This window comes from Miniopterus schreibersii, assembly GCF_964146895.1.
Source record: "Miniopterus schreibersii genome assembly, chromosome: 2".
Classification (NCBI taxonomy): domain Eukaryota; kingdom Metazoa; phylum Chordata; class Mammalia; order Chiroptera; family Miniopteridae; genus Miniopterus; species Miniopterus schreibersii.
In genome coordinates this window covers 174,769,918-174,790,619 of record NC_138102.1, presented here as the reverse complement: position 1 = coordinate 174,790,619, position 20,702 = coordinate 174,769,918, and the positions used below count along the sequence as shown (strand labels likewise).

Below are 20,702 nucleotides of genomic sequence, written 5' to 3'. Positions count from 1 at the left end.
ACCACGGCATGTCATCCCAGAGGAGATGGTAAGCTATTCCTTTGCTTGAAACTGGGACTGACTTCTTCCCTTTCCTGGAGTTGTGAAAAGCTTCTAGAACTTTGGACTTGGCTCAGCAAAAGCCCCAATGATGTGGGACAAAGTTATGTGGGCTGAGAGAGCAAAAGAGAGGAGTCTGAGATCTGCTCGACCCAGCCTTTCACTCCTCTGTCCCTGCAGAGATTCCTATGCTCAGCCAGTACTGCCCCCCTTGGGACAGTTTGGAAATGTGTGGTGGGTGGGTTGGAGGGTGTTCATTTGTCACAGTCATGGGGGGGGTGTCTTCTGGCACTGGGAGGGCAGGGACCTGGTGTGGTGGACATTCTGTGTTGCATGGAGAGTCCTGCACATGACCACCGAAATTCCAGAACATTTCCATCACTGAGAAAGGAACCCCACACTTCTTAGTTAATTCCATTCTCTCCTTCCTAGTCCCTGAACTGCTAATGAATCTGCTTTCTGTCTCTGAATTTGCCTGTTCTGGAAATTTCACATACATGGCATTATAGAATATGTGGTCTTTTGTGTCTGGCTTCTTTCATTTAGCATAATGCGCTCAAGGTCCATCCGCGCTGTTGAATGCTTCAGTGCCTGGGTCCCTTTCAGGGTGGAATGACGTTTCATCATAGGGACATACCACAATTTGGTTACCCATTCATAAGCTGATGGGCATTTGGTGTGCTTCCATTTTCCCCCCGCTATTATGAATAATATTCTCTGAATGTGCATATGTAAATTTTTATGTGGACCTGTTTTCATCTTTCTTGGGTATGTACCTTGGAGTGAAGTTTCTGGTTCTTATGGTAACTCTGTGAATTTTTGAGGAACTGCCAAACGTTTCCACAGTGGCCGCACCTTTTTACGGTCCCACTAGCAGTGTGTGAGGGCGACCACCTCTCCACATCCTCGCCAGCACTTGTTATTGCCTGTCAGTTTGATTGTTGCCATCCTAGTGACTGGGAAGTGGTATCTCACTGTGGTTATCATGTCATCTTAATATACGCACACAAACAACACAGAAGAAATAACTATAGGCAGATGTTGGCTGCTAAAGAGATCCTAGTTAGGTCTAATAAGTGGATTCTATCTTCAGACCTTGACCCCTTCTGTGGCGAGCAGTATTTTTGGTTCCCCAAAACACTAGATTTGTTCCACTGACTGTTTGTTTCATAAACATTTATTGAGCCCATTTCATGGTCCAGACACTGTGCTAAGTGCTGAGATACAGGGTGAATGAGGTGAGTCCCTGCCTTCAGGAGCTTACAGTCTAGTAAGAAAATAAGACAAGGTCACAGTTACTGTGGAATTGGGTAGGATGTCGTAGGAACATCTAAAGGTAGCAGGAAGAACAGCCAGAGGTCAGAGGGAGAAGGCCCGAGTTGGCGGGTGGGTTTCACAGGGTTCCTCACCCACAGAAACAAAGAATCCTCCAGATTACCCAGGGAGATGAGGTACGGCTTGACTGCCTCACATGCTTCACAATGTTCAGGGACCTTACGTTCCCCAGAGCAGCTGGGGCCGAGGAGTCACAGTTGGCAGCCTTTGTGAGGAGGCTGGGTGGCCCCGGTGGCCGTGGGGGTGGCTGGCTGCAGCGGGCCTGGGCCTTACAGCGCCCCCAGGGGGTCACTGCCCTCCAGCAGCTGGTCCTCGGAGTCCTGGAAGAGAGAGGCCTGTGAGCACGTGGGGAGGGCCCAGACCTGCTACTCTGCGGGTTGAGCATTTCTTTCGGGCGCTGGTCGGGGGCCTAGATGGGGTTCAGGACACACTACCCCAAAATATGACACCTTGGCATATTAAATATCTTAAGCTGAAGGAATTAAAACAAAACACAAAAAAACAGCAGAAGCAGGATGGTCGCTCTGAGCTCCTCCCCCTCCATCTTCCCTGAAACAGGCCCTAAAACTCCCATGTGAAGGTCCCTCCTTGGGGGAGGAAGCAAGACACTTATCACCAGAGATGAGGAGTTGGGGGCCGGGAAACCTTACAAACAAACCTTGTTAAACGGACCTTCCCTTCCCAGGTCCTTCTTTACCATTCACTGCCCAGCCCAGACCTGTCTCGTCGATTCTTCACCAATGCATCGTTTCTTTGTCTGCAGGTATAAAAGCTTCCTGTGCTGGCCAGTCCTTCGGCTCTCATTCTCTTATGAAAGCTCCCGTGCACATGTAAACATTCAACAAAATGTAGATGCTTTTCTCTTGTGAATCCCACTTTGTCAGTTTAATTTTCAGATCAGCCAGGGGCTGGAGAGGGTTGAGGAAATCTGTTCCCTTCCCTGCAGCCTACAAGATGACTCCTCCCCAGGGGCCCGTGAGCACACGTGGTGGGAACATTCCTGCTCGTGGCTGTCCCTGGTCTCATTCCTGCTCGTGGCTGTCCCTGGTCTCGTGTCCGGAGGCAGGATAGTGTGGTGGTTGGGGCCCCTGTTCTGGGGACAGTTTCTGCTGTTTGAAGCTTGTGTGCCCTGGACAAATCATTTAAACTCTGCAGTAGTTTTCTTATTTATAAAGAGTCCTAAGAGGTGTGAGGATTGAATTTGATGCTACATTAAGGAAGGTATAAGCACCCCACAAATGATGGCTATTCATAGGATTACCATGAAACTCCTTCTAGATTGAAAATTCATCATCTCAGAGTCAGTCGGATGCATATGCCAGAGGCAGCCACCCCAAACTTCCCACTGTCTTTAGCTCCCATCAGCTCCGAAACTGTTAATTACCATAATGGGCATGTTCGAGGTGTCTGGGTTGGCTGCAGATATTCTATAAGCACCCCCCTCCCCAGTAGAAAAGGCACGGGGTTCTAGCACGTCACGTTTGGGGATGGCGCCCTCCCCTTAGGATTCCTGTCACTGGAATGCTTTTGCCGTCCGGCCTGATGATGTTTAGCTGAATCCCGCATCTAGGATGCGCTCTTGCCCGCCTCAGGTGTGTCTCATGAACAGTGCCGACGGAGCCCTTAGCTGAGAAGGCATGGAGCATGCTGAACAGGATCGATACTTCTTTTCCTTTGCTTTTTAAATGAGGTTGGTTTCAACATAATATTAATAAAGAAATCAAATATTAATAAAGGCAATCTAGCTGAACTTACCCTTGCAATTTGGATTTGAAATGCTTACATGGTTTGATTAAAAACAAGATAGGATTTAGGATCTGGTTATTTTTCAGTGTATCACAACTATAGTACATCATTGGCTACCACAGGCACTCAGAACCACAAGGTATTTATGTTTGGTTCTCTGCAGAAAAATAACATCTGTTGCACTATCCAAGCTTCAAATGGTGTGATAAAATATTTTTGTAACGTTTCAGTGCAACTTACAAAAATTCAACAACCATAACATAGTCTTGGGGGGAGGCACAGCATATGTCCACCCAAAAAATGACAACAGCTGGCTTTGGTTCCTGTTGCAGGAGGGGTCTAGACCCACACAGGCCAAGATTCATGTATTTCTTTGGACTTGAGTAAGGCCGTTGGCTCATTCTGCTGAGGTACAAAAGGGCCGTCAGCAGACCGGCTGTCAGCTTTTCTTGTCTTTATATGAGGAACTAAGTGCTATCCCTAGCTTCTCAGTCCAGACCTGGTATTACAGGGAGGGTGTACCTTCCACATTCAGTGTGAATGGGGTCCCCTGCCACAGGGTCCTCCTGGGTTGAGGTCAGTGGAGGCCCCTTCTAAGCTCAAGGATCACCAGCTCTAGAAACAAATGGAAACCCTGTAGAAAGGAACTCATCAAAGGAGCGAAGATCCAAGAGCAAGAAGCAGCTCTGATAACAGGCAGAACAATCAGGCAGCAATGTAAATACAAGTTTAAAGCATAACCAAAGGAAACAGCTGTTTTTTTTTTTTTTTAATTCCTCACCCAAGGGTATTTTTTCCATTGATTTTTAGAGAGTGGAAAGAAGGGGGGCGGGGGGAGAGAAACATCAATGTGAGAGAGACACAGATTGGATGCCTCCCGCAGACGCCCTGACCAGGGCTGGGGATCGAACCTTCAACCAAGGTACGTGCCCTTGACTGGGACTCAGACCCACGACCCTCCAGTGCACAGGCCGATGCTCCGACTATCGAGCTACACCGGACAGGGCAGGAAACATACCTTTTAAAGGCTTTATGTCTTATTTTGCAGCAACCTCAGAAATGTTTGCAGCAGAATTTAGCCCATTTCTTCTCCTTGCCACCTGATCATGAGGCTGGAGTGGGGCAGCTTCTGGTCTCCCCTATTTCTGTCGGGGCTTCTGTCACCCACTCAGAGGAACCTGGAACCCTGAACAACCACAGGGCCTCCCCCTGCTCGAGACACCAGCTCTTAGGCTTGCTGCCCCACCGTGTTCTAGAAGCGAGCTTGTCTTGGTGTGAAGCTGTCCCCTGAGATTTGCTGAAAGACATCGTTCCCCTGCACCCCAGTGGAGCCTGGATAAATAATGCAAACTCACTGTGAAGAGGTCGTAGGAAGGTTCTGGGGGAGCCGGGGTTGCTCTCTCGTACAAGGGGTTCGAGATGTTCTCAGGGGGTTGCTTGCCAAGAGCTGTGACGTCAATATCCTCTTCTGACTGCTCGGAAGGACCAGGACCGGGGCTGAGGGCCAGGATGTCCCAGGGCAGGAACATCTCCCCCCAGCGGGCAGGTAAAGCAAGCCCCCCCCACCTCACCTGGGACCTTTTTAACAGTGATAGACATCAGATTTACATAGAGTAACATGCACCAATTTGAAGTGTTCAGCTCAGTGACTTCTTAGTATGTCCACCTAGGTGGGGCCACCTCCGAGATCAGGATATAGGGCACCTCCATCCCCACAGAAAGTGCTCCTAGGCCTCTCGCCCCCAGTACCAATCCCACCTAACGCAGCCACTGTTCTGACTTCCAGCACCCTGGAGTGGCTTTGCCTGCCCTTGAACTTAATTTAAAAGGATTTGTACAGCCAAGCCCCCAACTGCTGGGGGAGCTCTTGAAGCCGCCAGGCAGCTGAAGCAGCCCAGAGCCAGGGGCTGGACCGCAGAGAGGCCCCCGTCACATGTTCCCATTTTCCTCACTCTCACCTCGAAATGCTGGAAGCCAGCTGTTCTCCTGTGTAGTCGGAAGTAAGTATATGCAACCAACGCGATGGCTCCGATGACCAGGATGACAGCAAAGACTATCCCTGTTCCCAAGCCAGTGTGGCCTGAAGTCTGCACACAGAAAGGGGAGGGGTCGGTATGAAATCTGGTGACTTTCCAAAAGAGGTGTGCTTTCTGGAGCCCACCCCGGTCCTGCTGGCTGGGAACCTTGGAGCAATTTGGGATAGAATTAATGATAAAATAGTTAACATGTGTCTGCCTTTACTACCACCAGAGTCTGTTCTAAGTCCCTTATATGAAATTATCCATTTAAATGTGTAGTAGCCCAGAGAAATAGGGACAGTCATTCTTGTTTTCATTTTTACATGGAACCGAGGCACAGAGAGGTTAAGCACTCGCCTAATGTCACACAGCCAGTGAGTGGTAGAGCTGGGCTTTGAAGCCAGCTTGGCTTTGGAGCTTATGTGCTTAACTACTGTGCTATGGAACTTCCCAGCATCCAGCTGTGTTCACCCTCCCTTATACTTTTGAACAAAGTTAGGATACTAACAACAACCATCCAACTCTTACATAGCATGTACTGTGCACCAGGGACTGTCCTAATTATTTTATATTAACTCATAGTTCTCGCAAGAACCCAAGGAGGAAGTTGTTATGACCCTCATTTTGCAGGTAAGAAAAATGGGGCTCAGAGATGTTCTAGGACTTGTCCAAGGTCACACAGCTATGAAATGGAGGGGCTCAGGATTTCTCAGCCTCCTTTCTGTGGTTTCTGCATTATCCTGTCCTTTTCATTCAATAAATAATGGTGACAGGTGTTGTGCTCCAATGCACAGGAGCGGGGGTGGGATGAACCAGGGCCAGGCATCCCGAGGCCAGCTGCCATGATTGGGGAAGGCTCCTCCAGGCTCCAGGGAGGGGGATGTGCAGGCTTCCAGCAGTGGTTTGCCTCTTGGAGCCTGGACATTGGGCTCCTCCTGGCCTTTCTCCAGGAACCCTGGATACTCACCACTGGGGCAGGAGGTGCTTTTAAAGGCCTGGAAATGACATGAATGATCCCATTGGAGGCAAAGATGTCCCACTGCAGAATGGCTCTTCCATCGACAAACCTGGTCTCCTAGGGAAATGAGAAGAAGGCTGATGAAGATTGGTTGTCACCTGACTCTTCCTCCCCACGTGGTAGCCCTTCCATGACGGGAAGTTTTTCATTTTGCCTGAGATCTTGGAGCCTGGGTTTCAAGCCTGTCATTACCAGTAGGCAGCATAGGACTCTGCTCACCACCTGGCTAGCCCAGAACACATTAGTTGACCTTGTGCAAACAGCTTTATCTAAGAGCTGCAGAGAACCTAAGGGGTCATCTGTCCAGCCCGCTTGTCTGGTAGGTGAGGGTTCAGGAGGAAAATGGTTTGTCCAAGATCACCCAGGGAGTAAGTAGCAATCCCATGCCTCTGGGCTCCAGATCCATTGCTCTGAACACCACACCACACTGTGGAAAAGAAATTTTTAAGTGATCTAATCTCTTGCTGATCAAAGTGTGGTCCACAGGCTTGGGTGGGTAATCACCAGAGAGTTCACGGGAAATGCAGAACCTGAGGCCCACACTCTACCCGCTGAATTACAACCTGCGTTTTAACAAACCTGCAGGTAGTTTAAATGCTTGTTAAAATGTGAGAAGCACTCGTCTAAACAACTGATCTTCAGTAACAGAAATCTTTTTTTAGGTAAAATTTAAAAATCATACTTACTTAACATTTGCTACATGTCAGGCACTATTTTCACATATCACAAGCCTTGAATCACTGGATCCCCACAAAAGCCTATGATTTGACATCATGGTTGTCATGGTCATCATTACCATCACCACCAAAACCAACACCACTTATAATATCAGGACCATCACCAACATCATCATCAACATAACCATCACCATCACCATCACCATTAATATCATCACCACCACCATCATCATCTCATCACCATCACCATCACTATCACCACCACTATCACCATCAACGTCAGTACTATCACCATGATCACCACTGACAAAATAATATCACTGTCACCACCATCACCAACACATCCCATCATCCCCATTTGTCGTATGAGGAGATTGGGACACAGAGAAGTTGGATGACTTGCCTAAGTTCCTACAGCTAGCAAGTGGCAGCAGTAATTTTCATAGTAGGGTCATTTGACTTCAAGGCTCACAGGCTAACGCCTAGGATAGGCTGACAGTCTGACAGAAACAAAGGTGGTGAATCAGACAGCTTTAAAGTGGATTCATTGATAGTCCCTCATTACCAGCTTCTGAGGCTGGTGGTCACCAATGGCTTATCTCCCAAGGGGTAGGGGCCAACCAGTCAGTGTGGTGTGCTATGTTGTTCAGCTAATACCATCCCCTCACTGCAGGTTTAGGGTATAATTTCACATTAGAATAGTTGCCATCTATTAAACACCTACTGTGTGCTAGGAGTTTTTCATGTATTATCTCCAGTTCTTCTAATAAGCCCAGAAGACTTTTCATACCGGTTGGTGCTGGTCCTCACTGGAAGTGATGAGCAGCTGGCTTCCCAGCCTAGTTCTCAGGATAGTACCATTGATAAGGTCATTGTAAAAAAGGATGCTGACGTTGGCAAAGTGGTGCTCGATGTCCCGCCCTGAGAGCGTCTGAGAGGAAAGGAGAAACCCAAGAAAGGTCTTTAAGGGCCAAGCAATATTTTTTCTTTTTAATGATGATCACACAGGAAAAATGTCACTTTTCATAGCCTTGGCTTTTCTGCCTCATGTGTGATCAGGAAAGGTCACGTTTTCTCAGGCTTTTGGTTTTCTGGGCTCTGCCAGAGGTTCCCCTCTAGCTAGGATGTGGCATTGAGAGTCATCCTTATGATCTGAACAGAGCTTCTCAACATTGCCCTGGGAATAGTGGGTCTTGAGTGGGTAGCAAGTGGGCAGAGGTGTTGCTCCACTCAGCTATGGGGGGTGGGAAGGGCCTGGGACTGTCGGAGCTGCAGGACAACCAGCTGTGGGAGGGCCAATGAACACTGCCAACCCCCCTGTGTGCCGTGGCGTGAAGTTTGGTGTAGTAGATTGGTTGCATCAATGGCCCTGGTTCTTCACCCCTCCCTGTATCCTTGCTGTTCACCATGTAACTCTGAGGATCTCCCACTCTGACTCTGGGCTCAGCTGTGTGACTTAACTGGACCAGTGGTGTCTTAGCAAATGTGAGCAGACAGGTTGAAAAGTGCTAGCAGGACCGGGCTTGCTCTCACCGTGTCCTGCCATCGCCATGAGAACATGCCCGAGCTAGCCAGCTGGAGGACGAGAGCCCTGAAGCGCAGAGCCCCAGCCCGGCCAGCCCAGACCGGCTGCCAGCCAGCCCATCGCAGACACACGAGCAGGCCTGGCCAAGAACAGAACTGCCAGCTGACCTGCAGGTGTGAGAGCTAAGTGACTGTGTGGCTACTGAGCTCTGGGGTGATCTGTGACATGGCATTGTCGTGCCAATGGATAACTGATACCATCCGGAAGAATTAATCTACAGCACAGACCCCAGGGACCCGACTCACCTCATTGTCCCCCAGCCCGCTGTCCTGTGGCACAAAGAGGGTGCCCCGGATGGACAGGTCAGTCAGGCGGCTCAGGAACGCCCGGCCTCTGGCTGAGCTGTTGGAGTAGGCCAGCACTCCCTGTGGAGGGGAAGGAGGTGATCAGATGGGAGGATCGCCTGGCCTGTCTGGGGACAGTGCTGGTGTGAGCCCCACTCAGGCTGCCACTCGTCTGCTGTTTCTTCTGCCTGCACCTGGGCAGAGTTTCAGGAGCACTTTGCTTTTCTTCATTGAATCTAATGGTCCTAAGTCACAGCCACATCATGGTCCATTCTCAAGGTGGCAGCCTGCACGGTCCTTGGAAACGTTACGTCAAATCTAAAGTCTCCTGTTGTCAAAACCCTGCATTGATGTTTACTTCACTCACAGGAAAAGTCAAAGTCCTTGTAGTGACCCATGAGACCCAAACCTGGACACTGTAGCTCCTCAGACCCCACGCCCAGCTGTCCTCTCGTTTACTCGGCTCCAGCCACGCTGGCTTCCCTGCTGCTACTCCAACTTGCCTGGCATACTCCTGCTTTCATCCTGTGCCTGGCTCTTCCTTCCTCCTGGAACGTTCTCCCCCCAAATCGCCATGTCTCGAATATCACCTTCTCACTAAGGCCTTCCCTCATCTCTCTATGCAAAGTGGAAACCCTGAGGTCCCCACCCCACCCCACCCCCCTGCTCTACTTTCCCCCATATCACTTCTAGTGCTCAATGATATCTACTTGTTTATTCTGTTTGTTTACTTTGTTTGCGTATTTTGTTCACTAATGTAGCTCAAGCACAAAATAAGTGCTCAATAAATACTCACTGAACAAATGATGAGAAATCACACTACCCAGTTCAACGTGGCTATCGTGCAGATGGGACTATTAATGCCATTGTCTTTTCTCTGAAATGCTGTCACGAGCCAAGCTCCTGGATAGCAGAAATGTTGGTTTGGGTGATCTGTAAAGTATTTCTGATAAACCTGATTTTTAGACCAGTTAGATGGATACCTTTGATCTATTGACAAAGATTTACCATTTTAGGGCCCGTGGTCTAGCTTCTGCCCTGATCCTGTAAGCCCTATATTTATGCCTAGTCTACTTTCCTTGGCTGTGTCTATGATCTTGCTAAGCCTTAGTTTCTTTATCTACAAAATGGGAATAATAGCAGAAGTGCCCTCATAAAGTTGCTTGAAGATTTATTCCTTCTAACAAGGATTTACTGAGCACCTACTCGATGCACGTCACCAGGCAGAGAAAACCTTTCCTCCTACAGAGCTTACCTTCTGTGGATTGAGTAAAAAGTGCAAAGTAAATGCTCAGGAAATATTAGTTTTCTTGCTATTATTATTATTTTTATTAGATCTTTGACTGGTTGACCTTTGATTGGTCAACCTCAAATCCTTCTCCAATGGGGTCTTTCTCTTTATTGGACATACTTGTAGACTGTTGAAGTGACTTTAAGTGCAGTGCAAAATGCAAGTTGACACCATGTTGATAATTTGGCTCACTGGATAATCACCAGGTAGGCTTAGCTCACTGTGTCCTACCCTGTCCATGAAGACAAAAGAGCATCTCATTCCTGAAGATCAGGCGCTCAAGATGCTCTAGATGCAAACAGAGATAGCAATACTAGCCAACACCAACATGGCACTTTCCATGTGCTGGCTGAGGTCTAAGTGCTTTACAAATATTAACTCATTTAATTATCACAATTGCCCTATGAGGTTGGTGCTATAATTATCTCCATTTTACAGATGAGAAAACTGAGGCCCAGTGAAGAAAGTAACTTTAAGGTGATGGAGCAAGTGGCAAACCCAAGCTTCAAATTTAGGCAACGTGGTCCAGTGCCCATGATCTTAACCAGGACTGTGAGCCTTTGCCTTCTTTCAAGGACTCATCTCTCTAATTCCTGCTTTGAGGCAAGCCCTCCTTCCCTGGGGTGAAAACGAGCAGACATGGTACGTACCTTCAGGAAGTTTGTGAGCGAGGGGAAGGACATCAGGACCTGCAGTAGATTCCCACTGCATGAGAAGCCGTCTCCCACGTAGCCCACCTTGCAGGTGCAGTTCACATCTGGAAGGCAGGAGCACATGGGGTCCCATCCAGTGGGCCTCGGCTGCCAGCCTCAGCCTTGGAGATTGGCTGGCCAGGCTGTATGGCCCGGAATCTGAAGTGCAGCTGGGATAATTACCTTTCATCCGGTAGCAGAAGACATCCCACGTTTCACTCTTGTTGCTTCTCGGTCCATAGTCCACTATCCCAACAACACCGGAGCCGCAGTTCTTGGAGGCATAGGCCGTGGGGTAGGCAACCCACCCGCTCTCGAGCCAGCCTGCTGAGCAGAGGTGGTACTTGGCCTGTAGGGACACAGACGTGGCCACGGGTCATCTGCAACTTTGTAGTTGTTGTGGAGCCCTTTGGTTAATGTCTGATCCCCCATCAGACTGTAAACTCCATGGAGTCAGGGGTCAGGGCTCATTTGTACCCCACTGCCTTTAACGTAGTAAGTGCTCATTCAGTTTTCGTTGATTGAGCCATTGGATAGATGAAAGTGGTGCCCTCTCTTTGTTGGAGGTGCCCAAGTCCTTCACACTCATTTCTTTTTTCTCGGCTCTTGAGAAAGGATTTGCTCTCCGCCATTTACCCCTGGGTGAACATTCTGTTTGTGGATTGGCAGAACTCTAATTGGTTATCACCCCCATCATCACCATCATCATCGCCACCACCATCACCATCCTTACCACGCTCACCATCACTATCACTATCATTGACATCATCATCTTCACCTTCATCATCACCATCACCACCATCATCACCATCATCACCATAACACATTGAGAGCCTATTCTGGGCCAGGTTCTATTGCAAGGGCTTTTCATGTGTTAGCATCTCTCACATCAACCCTTTGAGATCGGAACTTTAAAAAATTCCCCATCATATAATTGAGAAAAAGGAGGCACAGAGGAGTTAAGTAACTTGCTCAAAGTCATACAGCCAGCAAGTAGCAGAGCTGGGATTCAAACCCAGGCAATCTACTCCAGAGCTCTTAATCTTAAAAATGGAATCCCTGCTGTACACCAGTCACTGTGCCATATGACCTTCAGTCCTTACACAAACATGCCAAGGATGACAGAGCTTTCAAGGCCACATAACCAGCAAGCAGGAGAGCAGAAATTCAGACCCTTCAAGATGCTGGGTGCTGGCATCAAAAGCTTTGTTCCTTGATAAAGAAATGTCACGTCTGAAGAAAGGCAGAGAGATTTGGTAGAGATGGAGGTTGGAGGAAGAGTCTTAGAATTATACTGTGTGGCAATCACCTCTTCGCCCCACTGAGCAGTCATTAGGTAGCTCCAAGGGCTTCTGGTTTTTGAGGCCAAGAGAGTAGTTCTGGCCAGAGCTCCACTTCTTACCTGGCTATAGCTGAGAGCTACGGTCACCCCCATTTAACCGCTTCTCAGTCCTTCCAGACACAGAGAAATCCAGCTATTCCAGAGAAGCTCAACTGCTCTGTGGGTTCAGGGAGATCCCAGGCTTTGGGTCATTGTTCTCTTTCTGGTCCCCAGCTGTGGGGTGTCCACTTCCAGTCTGCGCCTCTGACGTGCAGTTGAATGTCATGGTCGAGAACAGACTTTTGAGGTCAGGGCTACATTTGAATACTGGATCTGCCACTTCTTGGCTAGATTGGACACATTGCTTAACCTTTCAGAGCCTCCGTTGCCCTATCTGCACTTCCAGAGATGTCATAAGGGTGGGCAGTAATGTCAACAAACCATCCCTCATAGTGCCTGACACAGAGTAGACACCTGATGGCTGTGACAAATTGTTATCGCAGCTCCAGGAGCTTTCTGCACTCCCTTCCAAGGAGGCAACAGCCTAAGTGTCCCCATGTTAAGCAGAGCCTGTGGCTCCTTCCCAGCTCACCCCGTCTGCTCGGTGCCCACTAACTGGGACCCACCTTCTGAGCGTAGGAAAGCTGGTTGTAGGTTGCTATGGTTGCAGCTTCGTTGGCACAGGCCTCTTTGGCTTTGTCGAAAGTCAGCTTATACTGGCCCAGTGGGGAGCGTAGATGGAAAACTCCAACAGTGGTGTCTAGACAGGGAAGGAGAGGAACCAGCCAGGTCAGTGCTTCCTGCAAAGGACTTTGATGAGCTTTCAAAGCGGGAGGCCAGCTACCGAGTCTCTGTATGGGGAATCATGCATCTGTCCTTTTGTGTCTGGCTTATTTCATGTAGCACAATGTTTTCAAGGTTCATTCAGGTTGTAGCATGTGCCAGAATTTCATTCCTTTTTAAGGCTAAATAATATCCCAGTGCATTTTGTTTATCCGTTCATTCGTTGATCAACACTTGGGTTGTCCACCTTCCGGCTGTTGTGATTAGTGCTGCTGTGAACATGGGTGGACAGATCTGTTCGAGTCCCTGCTCTCAGTTTTTCTCTGTTCTCCTCTCTCATTTCAGTTGTACTGTCAGCATGAGATAAATTCCTGTCTTCTGTCTTAGTAGTTTCTTTTCCTGGTCTTATGAATTTAAAGATTGTTTTCAACTATATTGTGAATCTCCTTGTAAGTAGACAATGTCATCTTATGTATTTCCCTGCTTACAGGCACCCTCCATCATCCCCCAAAGAAATCTGAGGTGTCTTGGGACTCAATATATGTTATGGACTGAATGTTTGTGTCCCCCTCAAATTCATATGTTGAAGTCCTAACCCTCATGTGATGGTAATTAGAAGGTGGGACTTAGGGAGGTAATTAGGCCATGGGGTGGAGCCCTCATGAATGGGCAGAGCCTCTATACAAAGGACCCCAGAGAGCTCCGCTGTCCTTTCTGCCATGTGAGGACACGGAGAGAAGTTGGCAGGCTGCAACCTGGAAGAGGGCCCTTACCAGAACCTGCCATTCTGGGACCTGATCTTGGACTCCCAGCCTCCAGACTGTGAGAAATCAATTTCTGTTGTTAATAAGCTCCCCAGTCTATGGTACTTTGTTGTAGCAGCTCAAATGGACTAAGACAGCACATAACAGGTATTAAGTCAACAGTTATTATTGAGATGCGTAAAAACTGCCTCACTAAAGCAAACCCAACGCAGAGAGGTCCCATTGGCCATAATGTGCAGTGGTCTGAGTCGCTTTCTGGAACACTCGAGCCCTTCCTTGCCCTGGCTCAGATCTAGTCTCTGGGTCCTTTATGGCTTTCCTCCGCCAGCTTTCAAGATGCACTATCAGCCGTACCTCTTAGTTTTATTACACCTGTGGGTTTATTACAAGCCCTTCACATGGTCCTTGGAAGCAGGCGGGGCCCATGCCAATCAATGTGCTACTATCCAAAGAACCGCTAAGAAACTGCTTGCGCACGAGGCAGCCGCTTCCTTTTTGTTATTTAAACCCTCAACTATGCTCCTTAGATTCAGATCCAATTAAGGGCTGCAGGGTTCACTAAGCAACTTGAGGAAAGCAAGTATCTGGAAAATTCATGATAGAGGACCTTGAGCTCCCTTCTGGTTCTCAGGGCTCAGGGTCCAATTCTGAGTTTACTTGCCCCTCCACTCAGAAGCTGCTGTCTCCTGGACAGTGGGTCCCCAGCTATGCATGGGCTATTTGGCCCCCAATATATTATTTTTTAATTAAGTTGTAAAATTTAATGAAATTAAAATTTTTACTTTTTTAAAGTTAAAAATGTTTTTTTCCCTCTTGCACAGACCCCACCCCAAGCCTGAAGACCAGGTGCATTGGGCCGCAGCCCCTCACCACACTGACCCTGGAAGTGGAGGTCGGCGCAGTTGGCATCGGGGTGGCACTGCCCGTTGTCCTGCAGGCAGCGGTCGATGGGCAGCTGCTCTGGCTCACAGTTCACCCCGTCTCCTATGTAATGACTCTTACATTCACACTTGCGCTTGCCCTGTGGGGAGAATGGAAAGGGTGAAAAAGCCCCTTGTCAGGGAACAGGACCCCAAAGTGCTCTGCAGGCCACCATCCAGCATAGGAGATGTTCTGAAGGACCGAGGATATGTGCCTCTCCTGTTCAGCGAGAATGTCATGTGTTTGTCCAGGGTCCTTGGACAAATCTCAGCTCAGATGGCACTGCTCAGAGGGAGCCTCCCTGACCCCCCTAAATGGGTAGCTCTCCCAACCCCTCTATCGCATTGGCTGGTGTATATTCCTCCTGTCTCTCGGTGCTCTCAGAAAGTACCATGTGCATTCCTTTCTGCACTGAGCATTGCTCCTCTCTCTGTTTGTGTACAAGCTTTTTATTGCGATCCCTGAAACCAGCAACAGCACATAGTAGGTGCTTGGTGACCATTTGTTGAATCCGTGATCTCATCTGATCCCCACAACAATACTCTGAGATCTGCATTATTATTAGGCCCACTTTGAAAATGAGGAAACTGAGGCTCAGAGAGATTAAGTAGCCGGCCCCAGGCCAACAGCGTGTAGGTCTAGGAGCTAAGACTCAAAGGCTGTCTGACTCTAAGTTCATATTTATAACCACAATGGATATTATCTCCTATCACCTTCTCTTTCCACCAGATAAACAGGGCTCCAAGACGCTGATTCTGTCTAAAAGGACTTGAGGGAGTGCCCAAGCCTGCACTTTACCTGCCACCTCTTACCAACTCTTTTTATTTTAATAAACTTTTTAGTTTGAATTAGATTTATAGAAAAGTTGCAAAGATAGCAGAGAGAGTTCCTCCCATCTACTCTCTACCCAGCTTCCCCTCATGTTAACATCTAGCATCACCATAATACACTTGTCGAAGCTAAATAATCAGTGCTGGCCCATCACTATGAACTAAACAATGACTCTGTGTGGATTTCGCCAGTTTTCCCACTGATGTCCTTTTCTGGTTAGGGTGCCAGCTTGCCCTTAGCTCTCTGACTTCACAAGAAATGGAGGTGGGAAGGAAGCTTAGGGAGAGGCCGAGTGGGAGCAGAGTGGAGCACCAGAAGCTGATCTCACATTTCCCTAGGGAAGACAGACTCACCGGGCCGGTCATCTTGCAGGTGGCATGCTCATGACACCCACCATTGAGGCCATTGGCACAGAGGTCTATCTCGGAGCAGCTGTGGCCGTCGCCCTTGTAGCCTGTTGGGCAGCTGCAGGAGACCTTGGTGTCCTTCTGGGAGCACTTGGCAACCTTTGCACAGCCCCCATTGTTCTGTTTGCAGAAATCCACCACTGCAAGGGTAGGAGAGAGAGGGCTCATGAACCCTCTGTGTAACTGGGGCTTCAGATTGGGCTATGGGTCACCCCAGGACCATTGGCACCAGGGGGAATAAATGGGTCCCAACATGTTGGTTGGTGCCTTCTCTCGCCATGCCCTGGGGCCTCTGTGCTAGCCTTTGCAAACACTAATATCCTGTGGCTAACCCCGTCATAAACCAGGCCTGATGACATCTGTTCACCTCTGCCCCTTTGCCACATACTTCTTGCCTCTGCGTGGGTAGCACTTTTCTGGATGAATTTTTTTTAAAAAAATATTTTTATTGATTTCAGAGAGAGGAAGGGAGGAGGGGAGAGAGAGAGATAGAAACATAAATGATGAGAGAGTCATTGATCGGCTGCCTCCTGCATGCCCCTGCTGGGGATCGAGCCTGCAACCTGGGCGTGTGCCCTGACCAGGAATCAAACCGGGATTTCCTGGATCGTAGGTCGATGCTCAACCACTGAGCCATGCCAGCCAGGCTGAGTTTGGGTCATACTGTCAGGACAATATGAATGTATATGTGTGTGTAGAGTTAGCACACTATGGAGCACCTGTGAAATAGACAGGACCCCATCCTACAGATGAGCAAACTGAAACTCAGAGAGCTTCACTGATCTGATGAAGGCGAACAGCTAGAACGTGGAGGGGCTGGGATTTAAACCCAGGTTGGTTCGACTCTGAAGCCCCTGCTGTCCCCACTGTGCTGCGCTGCCTCTTAGCACCTTTGTTTTCATAATCCCCAGAATTTCAACCCAGTAATAGATGAGCTCTGGCTTCAGGAGTAGCTGGAAAGCCATCTGATTTCTCTTGTCTGCCTTTTTGCTTCGAGTTGTTGCGGCCACCTGAGACCCTGCGAGAATGGACATTAGCACAAAAGGCCTCTCACCCTAAGGATAGCGGGGTAGAAAGACAGACTTGGGCTTTGCTGTCATTGTTGAATGCTGACTTCTGGGCTGCCTTGTGGCAGATTACAAACAGCAGGTATAGCAAGATCTCATTTTTGTAAAAAAAGTCTACATCTCTGTGAATAATTATTCAGGAAAAAGAAAGTACTTGTGGCCGAGACTGGTAGCTTTCCCCTAGTACCTATTGTCTCCTTTATCTATAGTAATAGATTTTTTTTTTTCCCCCTGAACTCTGCTTTTTTAATTTAACAATATGCCCTGGGGATCTTTCCATTTTGGTACTTACAAAGTACTTCTTTTTTTTTGTTTTAATTTTATAGTAATAGACTTTTATCTGGGCTCATGGTTACTCAGTGAAAGACTACATTCCCCAGGCTCCCTTGCTGCCAGGTCTGACAGATAATAAGGGTCCAAGCAATGGGATAAGAGCAGATAGGATTTAAGCAGCTACTAGGTGTGCCCATAAATCTCCTTCCTCTCTCTCTCTCTGTCCTGCCGCTTGGGATGTGTTTATGGTGGTGGCCATCTGGGCCACTGTTCCTTTGGGTCTCTATGTGGCTGATCCCATATCCTAACTACTAAAGACAGACATTGCAACATTCACAGTGGTTCTCACTGAATGGTGAGGCTATGTGTAGGTTTAACTGATTTTTTGTTTGTTTTTTATAATGTAGTGTATCTTCTGAATTTTTTGAAGTGAGACCGGAGTACTCATAGAGTTAGAGAAACACTATAAAATAAAGTGCAACACAGTCTGCAAAGCAATTTCAAACCACGACCCGAGAGGCAGGCCGATCAGGCGTAAGCCAACCTGTTAAGGAGCCCGGGTCACAGAGAGGGTGGGCACTGCCAGGTGGCTCAGGCAGGAGGCAGAGGGCGGCATGGAGCCCGGCGCCCTGACTGCGTCCCGCTCCGCCTCTGGGCCACACTATCGTTTCGCACAAGCACCAGCGGCACCCACCTGTGCACGTTATTCCGTCGCCTTCATAGTTCAGGTTACACTCACAGGTGTTGTTCCCCGTACAGGTGGCGTGAGCAGAACAAGGAGGTGTGCACACTGGGGGCAAAGCTGCAGAGAGAAAGGTCACCGTTCATGCGGTGTCACGGTGAGAGGGGTTGAGGCCCACCTAAGGCGTCTCCCCAGGACTCCCTCTCTGGCCTGCCATCGTGTTCCAAAAGGGTCCCCTCATACCCGCGGGATGGGGTGCTTTGCTAAGGTCCCTCCGAGCCCGGAGATTCTGGAGTTACTCCTTTATATTAAGACATTATCTCTGCAATGGTCATCCAATTAAAATGCAAATATGTTACCTTTGGGGGCAACAAATTAAAACTTTATACTTCAAAATTTGCCAGCAAAGATGAATTTGGCAGATCAGCTCTCGGTCCTAAGGGCACAGGGTTCCCCATGGAGAGGGTTACGTTGGAGAAAGCCCAGGGCCTCTGAAGGACCTGCGGTGACTGGACGGGGCTGCAGCACCGACAGGCCCAGGAAGCCACGCGGCAGCCACGGGTCGGGGGAGCAGGGCAGGAGCAGGAGCAGGAGCGGGAACAGGGGCAGGGGCAGGGGCAGGAGAAGGGCAGGAGCAGGAGCAGGAGCAGGGAAGGAGCAGGAGCAGGAGCAGAGCAGGAGTAGGAGCAGGAGCAGGGCAGGGCAGGAGCAGGAGTAGGAGCAGGAGCAGGGCAGGAGCAGGGCAGGAGCAGGAGCAGGAGCAGAGCAGGAGTAGGAGCAGGAGCAGGAGCAGGGCAGGAGAGGGAGCAGGGCAGGAGCAGAGCAGGAGCGGGAGCAGGGCAGGAGCAGGAGCAGGAGCAGGAGCGGGAGCAGGGCAGGAGCAGGAGCAGGAGCAGAGCAGGAGCGGGAGCAGGGCAGGAGCAGGAGCAGGAGCAGGAGCAGGGCAGGAGCAGGAGCAGGAGCAGGAGGAGGAGCCGAAGGGAAGGGTGCTGCTGGGACTCTGGGGCTTCAGATTGCCAAAGCCCAGCAGAGCCGAGTCTGCCTTTCGGACCCGGGGGGATGGGACGACAGTGATCCACCAGATAAGCCAACCTTTCCGTCTCAGACCTTCTGCCAGCAATAGGGCTTCGGGCATGAGGGAGGCCTCGGAAAACTGCCTGCTCTGTAAGGATGGTGATGACGACGATGATGATGATGATGACAATGACATGATGATGACATGATGACATGAGAATGATGATGACATGAGAATGATGACAATGATGATGACATGAGAATAATGATGATGATGACATGATGATGATGACATGATGATGATGACATGATGATGACATGAGAATGGCAGCTACTGTCAAGTGCTCACGTATATGGGGCACCTCCAAACCACCGTCTCTGACCCTCACAACAGTCTCCCCATGTAAAATGTGTAACACACGCTTCTTGTTTTTGGTTAACCTCACTTGAGGATACTTTTTTCATTGATTTTTAGAGAGAGTGGAGGGGAGGGAAGTGGGGAGAGAGAGAAATGTCAGTGGGAGGGAGATACATTGATTGGTTGCCTCCCACACCCACCCTGACCGGGGCTGGGCATCGAACCTGCAACTCAGGTATGTGCCCTTGACAGGGAGTCAACCCGAGAGCCTGTGGTGTGGGAGCCGATGCCCTAACCACTGAGCAACACCGGCCAGGGCAAGGTCGAGTGCAGCAAGGCTCAGAGCAGGTGGGTTGTCTAAGGCCACTTGTCTAGTAAGCAGCAGAATCCCGGGGCGGATCCAGGACTCTAGGCTGTACTTTCTCTGAAATCACAGCCTCTGGGCCCTGGACCACGATCCCGAGGGCCCATTCCGGCCCGACCCTGTCTTCTTTGCCTGACGAGGGTCCTTTTGTGACTGCACAGGACTGCGTGCTGGTTTCATGGGTTTGAATGAAATATTTTCATCTACTTTTCCTTTAAGTCACCACACCTTCTGGGGCCTGGGGCCACATATCCACGTGGCAAAGGGAACACCTGCTGTGCTGCTTTTTTTTTTTTTTTCAGGTGTTGTTCAGACCCAGCCTCTCTCGGACGCTCTGGGCAGGGTCCCCTGGAGCTTGGTGTTGCCGGCGGCTGCCCACCCCCTTGACGGACCTGCCTGCATGTCACAGAAGCGGCCGGTCCACCCTGCTTCACACAGGCACTGCCCGGAGCCCTTGATCCCCTCATCACACTGGCCGTGGTCCGAGCAGCCACAGGCTGTAAAGCAAATTGGAGTGTGATCAGTAATTAGTGACCGGGGATTGAAATCCAATCAACCGGCACACTCGCCACCTGTTGGCTGTTGTCACCGTGGGAAGCACCCGGGCGGATGGATGAGATGAAGCTCTTTCAGTGGATGGAAACTGGGAACACATCGGAGGGAAAGGCATGTAAGGGCAGGCAGATGGGGGGTGCTGGGGGGGAGGGAGGGAAGGAAGGATGCTTTTCACAGATGAGGACAGGAGCACATGGCCGAACAACACGCTGAACCCAGGGGCGAGGGTGCCACGTACGCTGACAGTCAGGCCCGAATCGCCCTGGCGAGCAGAGCTCACACGCCGTCCCGCTGAACCCCTTGTTGCATTTGCACTCTCCCGTGGCCCAGTACTGATCCAGGCAGACACCCCGGTTATTACACGGGGTATCCGGTCCTCCGGGGCAGGCTGGAAGAGATGAAAAAGCAGGGACTCAATGGTTTCCCCAGCATTTGCAAAATGTGCTGCTAACCTGTCCTCAGCTGTGGGTCCTGACCTCCATTATCCCAGAGGGATTGCGGCTCTGGGGACATACCCACACAGTGTCTCAAAGTTTAGGGTCTATGGGACATGAAGGTAAATGTACCTGCTGGGGTTCTACCTTGGGAGGGTGATACATTGAACTGTGCACTGTATTTGGGGGTCAGGAGACCTGGCGTGAGTAGATCTGGGCTGAATAATGAACTTGCTCTGAGCT

The 20,702-nt window shown here is 49.6% G+C and overlaps 1 protein-coding gene across 1 annotated transcript in view; it reads right to left on the bottom strand.

The window, feature by feature from the left end:
- Window positions 1-1,207: 1,207 nt before the first annotated feature.
- Window positions 1,208-20,702, bottom strand: part of STAB2 (stabilin 2) — a 116,164-nt gene continuing 96,669 nt past the window's right edge. Inside the window, exons 56-69 of the mRNA XM_081127683.1 lie at window positions 20,264-20,413; window positions 19,863-19,967; window positions 17,747-17,854; window positions 15,659-15,852; window positions 14,433-14,574; window positions 12,633-12,766; window positions 10,869-11,034; window positions 10,644-10,750; window positions 8,664-8,783; window positions 7,624-7,764; window positions 6,106-6,213; window positions 5,079-5,207; window positions 4,476-4,592; window positions 1,208-1,694 (exon numbers count right to left, since the gene is read on the bottom strand). Coding sequence (XP_080983809.1) covers window positions 1,644-1,694; window positions 4,476-4,592; window positions 5,079-5,207; window positions 6,106-6,213; window positions 7,624-7,764; window positions 8,664-8,783; window positions 10,644-10,750; window positions 10,869-11,034; window positions 12,633-12,766; window positions 14,433-14,574; window positions 15,659-15,852; window positions 17,747-17,854; window positions 19,863-19,967; window positions 20,264-20,413 — 1,772 coding nt within the window. The 3' untranslated portion in view covers window positions 1,208-1,643. The remainder of the gene's footprint in view (window positions 1,695-4,475; window positions 4,593-5,078; window positions 5,208-6,105; window positions 6,214-7,623; window positions 7,765-8,663; window positions 8,784-10,643; window positions 10,751-10,868; window positions 11,035-12,632; window positions 12,767-14,432; window positions 14,575-15,658; window positions 15,853-17,746; window positions 17,855-19,862; window positions 19,968-20,263; window positions 20,414-20,702) is intronic.